Genomic DNA, 13,377 nt, shown 5'->3' with positions numbered 1-13,377 from the left:
GGAATAACATGTGACTGAAAAACAGGGCATATGTCCTGCCAGAATTGACAGGCAGGGGCAAGGACTGGTGGGTGTGTAGCAAGGATGCTGTGTTAAGTAGCTTATCTTATCCTGAGAGCAGTGGGAAGCAAAGTGAGCAGATCTGTATTAGAAAGATCACTCTGGCCGCACTGTAGAGAATGAATTGGTGGAGGCAGGACTATTTAAAGACTCGTAATAGTATCTCAGGCAGAATATGAGGAAGGCTTGAACTGGGCAATGGTGGCTGGAGATTAAGACATGGATTTGAGAAAGTTTAAGGAAGTAGAATCTGCTGCACTTGGTTGCCATTTGAGTGAAAAGAAAGGGAAGGTGGGACTTCCCTGGTGTTCAGTTGTTAAGAATCCGCCTTCCGATGCAGGGGACTCCCGGCTCCATCCCTGGTTGGGGAACTAAGATCCCACATGCTGGGGCAACTAGGCCCCTGGCGCTCTGGAGCCTGCATGCCACAACTATAGAGAAGCCTGCATGTCACAACTATAGAGAAGCCCACAGGCGGCAACAAAAGATCCCACATGCTGCAACTAAGACCCCACACAACCATAAATAAATTAAACGAGAAAAAAAAAAAAGGGAAGGTGTCAAAAATGTTTCTTGGGTGTCTGGCTAAGAGACAGATGTAATTCACTAATTGGAGGTGTTACCTGCTATACCAGATAGGTGTGCAGAGTGCCATGGAGGGGTGCTTATCGTTCCGCCCATGGCTGGTGGGAGATGACACGTGAATCCAGAAATCATTCCGTCTGGGGATCATTTTCCTAAACAGAAGATGGGAGGAAAAGAGGAGCTGAGGATTTAGAGTTGTTCCCCTTTGTCATTTACCTATCACACCCCTGGTTCATCCCCAAGTGTCTTGCCTAAATTTCCCGGGGGAAGTCCCGGAAGCCGGGCTTCCTTCCCACCCGGCGGAAGGCTCCGAGGGGAAGCCCGCTGGGCCACTAGAGGGCGCGGAGTGGGCCGCAGAGACCCCAGAGCCGCGTTATGGCGGCGGCGAGGGTGCTTCTCCTGTCCGGACGGCCGGAGTCGGTGAGCTTCGCGCAGAGCGTGTGTGGCCTCCTGGGCGCCGGGCCGGGGCTCGGGCCGTGGCCCACGTACTGCGGCCTCAAGCGGGGAGAACTCGTCCTCTCGGACAGGCCGTTCCCAGGCGCCTCCGCCAGGCTTCCGCTCCAGGTCCGGAGACGGGGGCGCACGGGGCGGGGGCGGGGGGTGAAGGGCCGAAGGTAGGGACTGGGATCGGGTGGGGGCTGGAGGCGAGAGGCCTGGGGGCCAGTCGCCTGCCGTGGCCTCTTTCCCCATCGGGGTGTCGCCCAGTTTTTGAAAGCCACGCCTCGCTTCTGAGATATTAACCCCAGCGGCTCCCTCCCCCCAGCGACCCCCTTTCTGCCCTTTTTCGGCCCTGGATCAGCAGCCCAGGGCTCCTGGGGCCGAGCTGCCCACGAATCCAGGTGTGGATCTGGCTGTGGCGGTCGTTCTGCAGTCCAGCGATCAGACTGTCTTGCTGACCCGAAGGACACAAACTCTCAACGTTTCCCCCAACCTCTGGGTACCCCCAGGTGAGCGGTCTGAGGGCAAGGCCCTAAGTCCAGGAAAGAAATCTGCCCTTTACCCAACAGTGCTATTCCCAGTCTCAGAATGACAGAGAAGTAGGCCCAGAAATGTGGTATCAACAGGTCCCATAATCACAAGGGGCTACAACTGCATCTGTGCCCACTGGAGGAGGGGGCGGTGTAAACAGTGAGTGAGTGTCCCTGACCAGGAACACCACCATTCACCTGCTGGTCCCACTGTTGTTGCAGGTGGGCACGTGGAGCCTGATGAAGAGGTAGCCAATCCACTGACCCAACCTGCACCCCGCCCTGAAGGAGGGACCACCTTGGGTGTGGGCTGAGGGAAGGGGAAACACAGGACTTGGAGGAGTCAGGCGGTGGCCTCTCTGACCTCTTGCCCCCTCACTCCCAGCTGCTGGACGGAGGACTTCGAGAGCTTTGGGAGGAGAGTGGACTACAGCTGCCCCAGGGCCAGTTCTCTGGGGTCCCTCTGGGGTTATGGGAGGTGAGACAGGGACCTGGGAGCCCTTAACAGCTTCTAACCCACCAAAGCCCAGAGAACAGCCACACTTGCCTTGACCACATGGGACCCGATGGAGTGTGGGTGGTCTGGAGTTCCCAAGCCCACGACCCTTACCCATGTCCCTTCTCCACCACTTCTACTCTCCACTTCCTCAGCTGCATTTACAAAGCCCCAAAAAGGGACAGGAAGTTCTCATTTTTGTTTTCTTCTCTCTTAGTCTGCCTACCCTCCTAGGCTGAGCTGGGGTCTCCCCAAATACCATCACATCATTCTCTATCTACTTGTCATTTCCCAGGAGTCACAGCAGCAGCTACAGGTAGGGCTGGCAGTAGAGGAAGAAAATGCGGCTTAGGACAACCAAACAGACTGGTTCCGACTATGACTAAGGAGGGGGAGAGGGAAGGTCAGAGATAACCAAGAAATCCAGTAGCCTCTCCCCTTGTCCCTGCCCCAAGTCTCTCCACTCCACCTGTGGGTGGGCTGTGATCCAGAACAGGTCTTCTGAGAGAGGCCATGACTAAGGGATCAACATGTCTGGCTCCAGGCCCGGATCCAACCAAACCCAAGAGAGGTGAGCGCCCTTATGTGGCTGGGACCAGATGTAGCAGCTGCGGTGGCTGCCACAGAGGATGGGACAGAGACACCCAGACATCTTCCCCAGGACCTACCGCCTTCTGTCCTGTAAGTAGGAGCTTCTCCCTAACCCTCCAACACACCAACACATACACACTGAGAAGTTCAGAGGAAATTTTGTGCTGTGGGGGAGATTTAGGGAGGGAGTGGGTCAACTGATAATGAAGAGAGCACATGAGATCAAAGATATTGCCCATGATACTCCAAGGGTTCCTGTCCAACTGGCTAGCACTGAAGACCTGGGTTTCAGTCCCACTCTCTCATGGGGGCAAGTCATTTAACTCTTCTTTCTGTAAAATGAGGTTAACACCCACCCACCCCTCTCCTGTGGTGGTTGGGAGGATCAGATGACCTTATGGATACGGAAGTGGGCTAAGCCACAAGGCACAGCCCAGACAGGAGCTGTCGTTCTGCAGTGCGGTGGAACTAGAAGAGAATGGAGGAGCTCGACCTCTGGTCTTGCCCACGTCCACACTGCTGCGGACGACCCCAGCCACGGCAGATAGCAAAGAGAGGGTCAGCACTGGGACCAAGTTTGCCCTCAGGCTCTGGCTACAGCATCTGGGCAGGTAAGGATGAGGAAGGACTTAAGGACTCCACAGTGTTGGGCTGAATGGTCTAGTGTTTTTATGGGTGTGGGGGAAAGAAAGGAAGAAAGAACTGCCCTTGGAAATCCTCAGTGTGACACCCCTACCATGTGGAAGTGGAGCTCACTCGGACCCAGGGCCTGCAAGGGAAGAACAGAACGTGGCCCATCCCACCCCCCACAAACCAGGGATCTGGAAAGCAAAGTGCTTAATCCCCTCCCCAGCCCACCTCCGTGACACTCACAGAACATCCACAACCTTTATTATGGGTAAGAACTTTGCTACAACTGTGGGAATAGAAAGTAAAATTACAACATAGATCCTAGGCCCTAGAGGAGCCTGAAAAGGGAGACTGGAGAGAGCACAAGGGTGCTCCCACCTCCCAGGAAAGGTGCAGAATGAGCCAGACCTAACCACAGGGCCATGGGCCTTTAGAAGCTCAGGCTCCAGGCTGGTCAGCATAAGCATCATTGTGAACTTACTTAAATATATAAATAGAGAGACCCAGGCGATTGGCCAGGCCCTTCTCCCAAACCCCTGGGGATCAGGGCTAAGGCCTTATCTCCTCCTCAGTCACACTGGGAAGCAGGAGGCAGGGAAAGTCATCTTTGGAGTATTTTGGTTTTTCTTGTTTACACACAAAAAATATGCAACCCAAAATAGAGTTCTCTGTCCATGTGTCTGCCTATCTCAGTTACTCCAGCTGTCTGTTTGGCCAAAGAGAACGGAATGGACGTGAAGAGACAATGGATATGGGGAAGGAACACAGCCGGCTTTGGGGAGTGGGAAGAGAGGGCATCTGGGGGACACGAGAAGGGCCCCTTCCCCACGAGGCTTTAGACAGTCAAGGCTGAGGATTCAGCCCTTTCCCCAACTCACATCCCATCCCATTTGCCTCCCACTGCCTAGGTTAACAGACCCAAAGGAATGGGCTGGACATCAAAGAACATTTCCAAAAACAGACCCCAAATGTCCTTTAAAAGAGGTTAAATATTAACCCTTTGGGTGCTAGCCTTGTCAGGCAGAGATAAGGCCAAAAACAGGTGTCCATGAAGATCTTTCTGGCCTTGACCAAAGCCCTTCTGATGGGTCAGAGGGGCCAGGGTTCCAGACTCCACAGCATACTTGCTCAGTGTTGCGAGGCGGTGAAGGCTCCATGATCCAGGGGACTCAGTCCAGGGAAATGATGTCTGACCGACAGCCAGTCAAAGAGGGACCTGAGGGCAGGGGTCCTCCATGCCCCTCCCTTAAGTTTCCCCCAGGGGCCACAATGCTACTGACACGGCCAGGAGGGGGTGCCGGAGTGGTGCTGCGGTGAGAGCTCCCCAACGTGGGGCCTAGCGGGCCCAGGAAGTGGGAAGGGGTTCCTCGGTACTGGAAGAAGTGGCCCAGGGCATCCTGTTCGTCTAGCGAGGTGATGACGGACGGACCATAGTGCTGGGAGGAATCAAGAGCATGGTTTAAGATTTTATCCTGACTTTACAAACCGCCTCCCAGTCACTCATCTCAGAAATATCATATGGGATAAATAAACCCCTCAGGATCCCAAAGTATTCTCTGAGAAGCAGGAGAGCCTCCCTCTGACTCCTTCCCCTACTTCCCCACACCCCACCCCTCTTCCCTGCCTGGAGACAGCCCCACCAGCTTGCTAGATTCTCGGCCCTGTGGGCGTCTGAAATGTGTGGAATGTCCGGCTGGGGCAGTCATGGTGCTCAAGTGCACATGGGTTTGGGGGGGGTGGGGAGGGGTGAGCAGACAGGCACAGAACTACACTAAAAACTCTGGAGACAGAACAGTAAGTAACAGAGGACAGAGGAAGACATGGGTGAGAATCCGAAGAAATCCCAGTGGGGCCTAGGAGGGAAATAAACTGCCTGTACCGCAGTTTCCTTCCTTCATGGAGAAGCACATTAAGGTCCCCGGGGAAAATGAGAGAGTAAGGGGGCCCATCAGTACCTAGAAAGGAGGCTTCAGCAATCTGAGATGGAGAAGGGACCACTTACCTGACTCTCAGTCTGAAGGAAAGAAAATAAATCTAAACCTGGTAGGAGAAGAAAAATTAAAATCAACCTCCTATCTGACCCCTTCACCACACACACACCCCCACACGCACGCACACACACACACCCCCACACGCACGCACACACACACACCCCCACACGCACGCACACACACACACCCCCACACGCACGCACACACACACACCCCCACACGCACGCACACACACACACCCCCACACGCACGCGCGCGCGCACACACACACACACAATATCAAAGAAGTTCCTTGGATTGTGGCCCTTTGCAAAACAGCTAAAAAGCGCTGAAAAGGAGCAAGGGTTGTGAGCTGGTTTGGGGGAGGATATGGCAGTGCACGGCCCCACCTTGTGATCAGTGTCATACCTTGTATATCAGCCCCCAGTGGGAAGGCAGGTGGGTACTCATGTAGTGGGAGACTGGACAGGAAATCCCCGCCCAGCGTGCCCATAGCAGGGCTCCGTAGCACCGAAGATGGCTGGTGACCAGATGTCAGGACTCTGTGAGGAGACAGAAGGAATCACAGGTGTCCTCACCCAGCTCAGCCTCTCAAGTCCCCTCTCTGCCCCCGAGTTTGCCCAGTGATCAGAAAGCGTTCCTGACTTCTTCCTCTCCCTTCTGCTATAGATTCAGCCTATTTCTTCATACCCTTTGCTTCCAGGTAGAGCTGGGATAGCAGCTGAAGTGACAGGACAGTGCTTCTTCGTCGGGGGCAGGTCCTCCTCGTCTGATGAGCTTTCTATTGTCAAGTCAATAACTTCAACCTTCTTCTTATTCTCTGATGGATTGCCCTCTTGGACTGGGCTATACTGGAGGCCTGTGGTTGGTAAGAAGACTGTGTCTCAGAGAAGAGGCCATACAAGACTTAGCTCAACTGGGGGACAGGGGGTCACTCACCATCCAGCCCATACCCTGGCGGGGGGCAAACCTCAGATGCCTCCTTCTTGGGTTTCATTGGGCACCAGGATCCATCTTCCATGAACTGGATCTCATCACAATCCGAGCAGGAATTAAGAATCTCCATGAATAAACTAGGGGAGGGGAGAGATAGGAATTCATGTGGCTGGGAGATGGCTGCAACAGTAGCCAGGGAGTTCTGGGACTCACCTTCCTGAACCTCAGTTTCCTCACCTGTAAATTAGGGATGTTATCTACCCTCCTGACCTCTCTGAGTTGTTGGAATCAAATAAAGTAAGGTGCATAAAAGAGCTTTGAAAATTTTAAATGCTGAGTTTTAAAATAAATACATTCTAAGCACGTGTTCCATGTAGTACTAGGAACAAAACAGAAGGAGCAGAAATAACAGAACTCTATAAGCTACCTCAAAAAGAGGCACTGGGGGCTTCCCTGGTGGCGCAGTGGTTGAGAGTCCGCCTGCCGATGCAGGGGACACGGGTGGGTTCGTGCCCCGGTCTGGGAAGATCCCACATGCCGCGGAGTGGCTGGGCCCGTAAGCCGTGGCCGCTGAGCCTGCGCTTCCAGAGCCTGTGCTCCGCAACAGGAGAGGCCACAGCAGTGAGAGGCCCGCGTACCGCAAAAAAAAAAAAAAAGAGGCACTGGGAACAAGAACCATAATGTAGGCTCTGGAAGCAGGTTAGGAGTCGCTAGATCAAAAGAACTTTATTGCTATGTTCAGTAAGAGGTCAGGTAATTGTTTGATGTAACAGTTTGATACACTGGCTCTGCCACTTACTAACACTGTAACTTTGAGCAAGATACTAGGTCTCAGCTTCCTCACCTGTAATGACCGTACCTATCTCACAGGGTTACTGGCATCTCATAGGACTCAATGAGATAAGGCATGCAAAGTACTTAGTACGGTGTGTAGTGAAGTCCTCAATGTTGGAGGGAGAGATAGATAAATAGATAGGTAATATTTATATAAAAGAGACAGGTATGTTAAAAGTTGGGAGGGAAAGTAAGTTACAGATATATATTTATATATGGGGGCAGGGGCCAGTCCTAGTGGATGTCCTAGGTAAAAGGAAGCTGAATGCAGAACAGCCCTACCCATCAATGATAAGAGATTCATAGGGAGCCTTCTTATCACACACAGGACATGTCCACGTTGGCTTCTTCTCATTCATCTGTAGATAAAGGGCAGCATCGAAGCTCTGCAGGTGGGCGCAGGTGAGGGCCCGACAAGGGACAGTCAAGCGCATCTTCCCTAGCTGAGGAGAGACGAGTTCTCTGGTCAGAGTCCCCATGTCCCAGAGATCCTCACTCTAATAGCCCTAGGAACCCTCATCTGAGTCTAGAGGTTTAACCCACCACTCCTCCCCCTTCTCTTCTCCCTTGTACCCACCGGGCACATGAGTGACACCCGGAGACTTGTAGTGGCCACCTCACTGTCCGGGTCAGCGGTCAGCTTCTCCTTGACTGAAACAAGAGTGGGGCCAGAGCCATGGGGTCAGCAAGGCTGGAGAGAAGCCCGGGAGGTGGTGAGGCCAGAAGCAGATGGCTCTGGCTGAGAGGCGGCTGGGTAGAGCGCCTTTGGGGGCCAATGGGATGTCACATGGGGGTGGTCTGGGATCTGCATTACGAAGGCTAGGTGGCGGGGAGAGATTTCCCCATCCCTGAAGATGCTTAAATACAGCTGGGTGACACTGTGGCAGAGATGACCTAGAGGGAATTGAAGCAGCACAAGAGGGTTAGTGTTGATGATACTTAAAGACACTTTCTAGTCTGGAGAACCCAAATTCCAACAGGGCTGGAGTTAAGGTCTGCGAGGTGCAAAGCAGATGTATAATTGGGAATGCAAGGGTGTCAATGCCTGAAGTGGCCCCACTTTTCAACCACAAAGATTGGTAACAGGGGTACGGCACGGGTTGGGGTTCATGTGAGAGGTGAAGTAAGTTGTCCTAAGAGGGGTATGAGTTTTAACTGTAAAGGCTCGAGGGCCAGGAAGAATTGGATACTGGTCAGAGAGAAGAGGGACGGGATGTTACTCACTCAGTGCCCGGGAATGGTCTGGGTTCCGGATGCCCTTTGCTCTGAGTTTTTGTAGAAGGGTTCCTGCGGTCAGCTGCCTCACCAGGTACACAGACAAGGAGTAATTCTACTTGGAGGTGCGGGGGGAGACAATCAGCCTCTGCTTCGTACACCACTACCACCACCACCACCAGCAGCCCCCCACCTTGTCACATGAGGGCCAGAGACAGCAAGTTAATGCAGAGAGACCCACGAAGAGAAAGATGTTTCCCCAGCCCAATGCACTGGATGATTCCCTCTCACTCCCTGCAGGCTTCTCCAGGCCCCCAGCCTCAGCCACGCTCACCCGTCCAAACTCAGACGACCAGTTGACCACAATGGTGTTGGGAACAGTGGCCGAGAGTCGAGCCAGGGGTGTGATGTTGATGGGGCGGCTGGGCCTCTTGGGCTCAGCCCCATTCTTGGTAGGGGGAAGGTAACCCTGGGGGAGGGAGGGAGGGAGGGCCTGGTTAAGACACCTTGTCTTAGGTCACTCACTGAGATGAGTGAGACGGGGGCCCATTCAGTGACAAAAAACTGGGGCACTCTCTAGGGTTGGCAGCAACTCTCTAGGGTTCATTCCTGGGGAAAAAGGATAACTTACTCACTGACCAGATAAATAGAAACCTGCTCACTGAGTTCTTGAAGAGGAAGAGTAGGGATACCCCACTTCTTCCAACCCTCAGCTCTAGGGTCATCACTTCTGAGAATCTTTCCTGAACCTTTGAGTTGAACTAATATCCCCCCTCTGGGTTCTGAGAGAACCCTTGTTCAGCCCTATCTTGGTACTCTCTAGATTATATTGATTCAGTCAGTAAAGTGAGCACCTACTATGTCAGGCATGTCTCTTTCATAAAAGATGTAACATTTAGGAACTAAAACAGGGAAGGGGTTACTGCCAGAAGAAGGGAAGAGCATTTACCGGCAGGGGGCACAGTTTCCCATTGACCTTGACAAAGAGGTTGGGGGGGAAGTAATCCTCTTGGGGGCAGCTGGTCTCACAGAGACAGAACCTGGTAAGAGATGAGAGAAGATGAAAGGGTGGGAGGCAGTTCTTGCAGAGAGAGGCAGGCAACCTCAGAAAATCAGTCATGGATATCTGTAGCCTTCAGCTTCCAAACAAGAATCCTAGGGCTGGGGTGGACATGGCAGAGCATGTCCTAATAGTAACCTCCTAATAGTAACCGTCATACCCTTACTTCATTCCCACCCTCAGTGGGAGCCCTGAGGGGAGGGAGAATCAACTCACCTTAGCTGCACCTGTATGGTATAATCACATTTCGCTCCTGGCAGAACCTCTCTGGAAGAGGGAGGGAGGAGAGATGTCAGTATGTGGCCCCTGAAGGGCAGGGGTGAAAAGAGACACAGAAAGTTAGATGTCCAGAGAATAGAGAAGGGACATACAAGAGAATGAGGGACAAAGCAGGTGCAGGAGGATGGAGAGGAAGGAGGGCAGGGCAGAAGAGAAGAAAGTCAGAGAGCAGAGTCTAAGGGTAACCACCCAAGGATGAGGCAGGACGACTGAAAGAGATGTACCTGGATGTGAGAATCTGCTGCACTTGCTGGGGAGTGAGGGCAAAGGTGAAGTGCGCTTCCTCAAACCGCTGGCTAGAAGTGGATGCTGAGGACACAAAGGGGCAGTTATTCCCAAGCCCATGCACAGGCAGCCACAGAAGTTGCCCCTATTCCAGGGTGCTGATCCCACAGGACTAAAGCCTAAGAAAGGCTTGGGAAAGAGGCATGGAGTCCAGGAAGACCCAGGGATCACAAAGAGCCATACCAAGGGTGGTGGGCCGGATGAGCTCCCCGTAGATTTCATAGAAGGGCAATGGTTTCATGGTGACATCAGGGTGCACAGGCTGGGGCAGAGGGGGGTGCATGTCCACTTCACGCTTGGGGCCCAGCAGGGTGCCAGGGGCCAAGAGGGCTGGGGGGATGGGAGCTAGAGGACCAGGAGAGCCTACAGGAGGGGTGCCAGGGGGCAGAGAGAGCAGAGAAAGATCGGAGGGCCCCAGGGTCTTCCGGGGAAAGCGTCGGCGGTAAAGCTCTTTGATCTTCATCTGGACGCTGGGGGCACAGCTGGACTTGAGGAGGTGCAGGGCCTTGGCCAGGAGCTCGTGCTTCCGTCCACTCTTGTTCCGGCCAGCGAAGCCGAGGAGCACCTGGAGCTCAGACACCCGGAAACTCATCACCATGTGCTGTGGAGACCAGAGAAGCGTGAGAATCCTACCTTGCACAGGGCTGTCCTGCCAAAGACACTGGGGCTGAGCTAGTAGGTGGGCAATGCACTTTCCCTCCAGCACTAATCAGAAAGGTGCTTTGCAGCCAGTGGATTACTGCCAGACAGCGAAGCTGGCCAAACGGACATCTAGGTCGCATTTTAGCAACCCTCAGATCACCTCACCACTGCCCCCCAGGCTTGAGCAGCCCTATCTCCCTGTGCCTGGCAGTTTAACAGGTGAGGGCAGGGTGCAGACAGCATGCCACCCCAAAGCACACCTCTCAGTCCACTACAGCCTTTTCCCTCCATCCCTGCGGTGAGCCTGGACCCTCCTGTAAGCTGCTTATCTCCTCTCCTGCTCTTTCTCAGACACTCAGATCCATCCCAGCTCCTGGGAAGAGGATAGGAGACAGGGAGAAGGAGGGGGGAGAAGAGGATTCAGGCCAGACAGCCCCATAGAGAAGAAAGGGGCCAGGTGGCTGGAGGATTGTGCCCCACGGCCCACCCCTCCCAACACCTCGATCTACCTCAGCTATTTTCCCCAACCCTCTGAAGCTTTTGTGGCCAGGGTTTTCAGGTCAGGGTTCAATGCTCATAACTCCCCCAAATCCTTTCTCAGTGTCATTTACATAACCACCTCCCCTCAGTCCTATTTCTGTGGGAGAGAAACAGGACCAAAACTTGGGGTGAGAGGTTAACAGCGAATTGTGAAATCCAGGTATCCTTCCTGTTTACCCATTTACTCCATCTGCCAGGAACTAATATCCTGCTTCTCTCCTACCCAGAGAAAATAAGTGATCCTCCCCCTCCCCCACAGGGGTGGAAGAGGGAAGAGGGAAGCTCTAAACAGAGGCCCTGGGAGGGTGAGGAGAAGGTGAGCAGCCCCTGAGCCAGGGTGCAGAATTGCATGCTCTCCTAGGCAGCTAGACCCAGTAACTAGACCTCAGGCCCTCCCAAGAAAATGGCTCCATTTCAAAAGGCAGAATAAAGCCAGGAGACAGGGGGATGAACCCCATGGTTTTTAAAGGTTCTGTGAGATGTCCTCGGATATGGTTATCCTCAAGTCTCTGGTAGTGGTAAGCTCTCTCTTTAAAGGACTCACTTCTATGAATCTCTAGGAGACCCTGCCACGGGCAGGCCTTCCTAGCCCTTCACAATTCTTCCCCTCACAGGAGACATTATGGCTTTGGGCCCCTTTTGAGGAATATGATTAAAAACTTGCTCCTCTACCTTTCTCCCCATCCTAATTTCCTCCGTCCTGCCTTTATTTCTCCACTAGCTTTGTCAAGAACTTCTCCCTTTCTATCCCATAGTTTCACTCCTCTGCCCAAAGATACCGACTCACTAAGGCAGGACCTTCTTCTCAGCCTCCAGGATGCTTCTGCCCCACCCCTCGATCTAGCCCCGCACAGCCCCGCCCCCTAGATCTCAGCCGCCTACTGGTACTTCCCAAGGCTCAGATCCCAATAGCAGCCCCAAAGCCTCTATCCTCTCAGCGCCTTTCCCCCGAGGAGCCTACCCGTAATCTGCCCCCCAGTCACATCCAACATCTGCCCCCTACTGTCGCATCTCTGGCCCTTGATCGACTCGCCCCCTTTGCCTCTACAGCAGCTTTTCCTCCTGGCCCAACTCCTACATCTGCCCCTACTACCAAATCCGACTTCTACCCCGCGTCCCCGCCCCCTGCGCCTCGGCCCCCAACTGCGGCAATTCCCCTCGGCCCCACCCCTATATCTGCCCCGCGGCCCCGCCCCCGGAGCCCCGCCGCAGCCCCTTCGTCGCCCACAGGCACTTCTCACCATCCCCGGCAGCCAGTCCCCGCCACGTCTCCGGCCCCCACCCGAGCCCTCAGCACCCAGTCTCGGTCGCTTCCCGGACTCGGCGTACAGCCGGGCTCAGTCCCGATGGGGATGGGGGAGGGGGCCGGTACCTTTAATTCGCCCAGCTCCGCCATCTTGAGACATCGCAGGCGCCCGAGCCCGAGCCCGAGCTCAGGCCCAGGGACCGGCGCACAACTCTCCACCCCGGCGCCGGCCGCAAATGCCGCCTGCTCCGCCCAGTCCGGCCCCCTACACCTCCCCTTCCCGGCCCCGCCCGCCGGGTTTTGGACCCAGCCTCAGCCCCTCCCTCCACAGCCGAACCCAGCCCCTGCACGTCTTTGGCCGGTGTGCCAGACCGGTAGACCCGGAGGGAGTGTACCGCCCGAAGGATCGCGGGGTCCCAGGGGGCATGGGAAAGGAGGTGGACCCGAAGCACCTGGAGGAGGGGGCTTTGCCACGCCGGGGTTGAGAAGGGATGAGGTTTTAGGGAGCCAAAGATACTTGGAATATGGAGAGAAAGTATCGGGAAGGGCTAAATCTCAGAGAAATGGGGGAGGGGTAGCGAAGTTGGAGGAAATACCCTCAGCTCCTTATCTACAAGTTTAACCATCTAAATTCAAGAGTTCTACTAATTCGGGTAATGGGGGAGATCTGATCCATTTTAGAGAGGCTATGGTGTCGTGAAGAGTTCATTCTATTCTCAATTCACCCCCTCCCCCCCAATTACATTGTATCTCGTGGTCCGGCGGTAGGACTCAAACTCGGCAGCAAAAAAGTTTGGTGCGGAGAGTGGGACTTACCAGCACAGTTGCAGGGAGCGGGGAGGGGGCTCGGGAGGCTCAGAGGGTGGGCTGGAGACGTGGGGGGAGGGGGCCTGGCGCCGCTCCCGCAGTCTGCCCGGCTGGAGGTCGGTCCGGCAGCTGGACGCTGCAGCCGCAGCTCCGCCTGGGCGGGAGCTCCGCCCGGCCCAGCGCTGGGGCTGGGGCCGCCCCCCTCCTGGGTA

The 13,377-nt window shown here is 54.7% G+C and overlaps 2 protein-coding genes across 9 annotated transcripts; one reads left to right on the top strand and one right to left on the bottom strand.

Moving 5' to 3' along the window:
• The first annotated feature begins 869 nt into the window (after window positions 1–869).
• Window positions 870–6,595, top strand: NUDT17 (nudix hydrolase 17). 5 transcript variants are annotated; one of them, XM_060300311.1, is made up of 8 exons: window positions 870–1,065; window positions 1,409–1,592; window positions 1,836–1,861; window positions 1,999–2,091; window positions 2,327–2,425; window positions 2,654–2,790; window positions 3,159–3,311; window positions 6,025–6,595. In XM_060300311.1, exons 1-8 carry the CDS (start codon window positions 1,021–1,023, stop codon window positions 6,026–6,028), a joined length of 741 nt encoding a protein of 246 aa, XP_060156294.1. In that variant the 5' UTR covers window positions 870–1,020; the 3' UTR covers window positions 6,029–6,595. The 5 variants fall into 5 exon arrangements, with proteins under 5 accessions (XP_060156294.1, XP_060156282.1, XP_060156279.1 ...); XM_060300299.1 differs by having other exon boundaries at window positions 870–1,209; window positions 1,448–1,592; XM_060300296.1 differs by having other exon boundaries at window positions 870–1,209; window positions 1,445–1,592.
• On the bottom strand, window positions 3,575–13,330 carry PIAS3 (protein inhibitor of activated STAT 3). Of its 4 annotated transcripts, XM_060300254.1 has the most exons (15): window positions 12,485–12,582; window positions 10,833–10,945; window positions 10,114–10,531; window positions 9,870–9,954; window positions 9,583–9,633; window positions 9,256–9,346; window positions 8,641–8,775; window positions 8,316–8,421; window positions 7,669–7,742; window positions 7,374–7,534; window positions 6,261–6,394; window positions 6,012–6,180; window positions 5,730–5,863; window positions 5,333–5,370; window positions 3,575–4,766 (listed from the first exon to the last, which is right to left on the bottom strand). In XM_060300254.1, exons 3-15 carry the CDS (start codon window positions 10,526–10,528, stop codon window positions 4,500–4,502), a joined length of 1,860 nt encoding a protein of 619 aa, XP_060156237.1. In that variant the 5' UTR covers window positions 10,529–10,531; window positions 10,833–10,945; window positions 12,485–12,582; the 3' UTR covers window positions 3,575–4,499. The 4 variants fall into 4 exon arrangements, with proteins under 4 accessions (XP_060156237.1, XP_030725133.1, XP_030725131.1 ...); XM_030869273.2 differs by lacking the exons at window positions 10,833–10,945; window positions 12,485–12,582 and adding an exon at window positions 13,175–13,330; XM_030869271.2 differs by lacking the exon at window positions 10,833–10,945 and having other exon boundaries at window positions 12,485–12,617.
• Window positions 13,331–13,377: the final 47 nt, after the last annotated feature.

The sequence above is a fragment of the Globicephala melas genome, chromosome 1 (genome assembly GCF_963455315.2).
Source record: "Globicephala melas chromosome 1, mGloMel1.2, whole genome shotgun sequence".
In the NCBI taxonomy this organism is placed as follows: domain Eukaryota; kingdom Metazoa; phylum Chordata; class Mammalia; order Artiodactyla; family Delphinidae; genus Globicephala; species Globicephala melas.
Note: the sequence above shows the minus strand (reverse complement) of the source record. Positions and strands in the feature narration are given on the sequence as shown.

Coding starts and splice junctions, on each gene's coding strand:
- PIAS3 (XM_030869271.2), bottom strand. CDS start 12,508: ATGGCGGAGCTGGGCGAATTAAAG. Junction 9,634..9,869: donor CAGCAGATTCTCACATCCAG/GTACATCTCTTT, acceptor TCCCTCTTCCAG/AGAGGTTCTGCCAGGAGCGA. Junction 5,864..6,011: donor GCTCTACCTGGAAGCAAAGG/GTATGAAGAAAT, acceptor GTCTCCTCACAG/AGTCCTGACATCTGGTCACC.
- NUDT17 (XM_030869284.2), top strand. CDS start 1,021: ATGGCGGCGGCGAGGGTGCTTCTCCTGTCCGGACGGCCGGAGTCGGTG. Junction 1,862..1,998: donor ACGTGGAGCCTGATGAAGAG/GTAGCCAATCCA, acceptor CCTCACTCCCAG/CTGCTGGACGGAGGACTTCG. Junction 2,791..3,158: donor GACCTACCGCCTTCTGTCCT/GTAAGTAGGAGC, acceptor GTCGTTCTGCAG/TGCGGTGGAACTAGAAGAGA.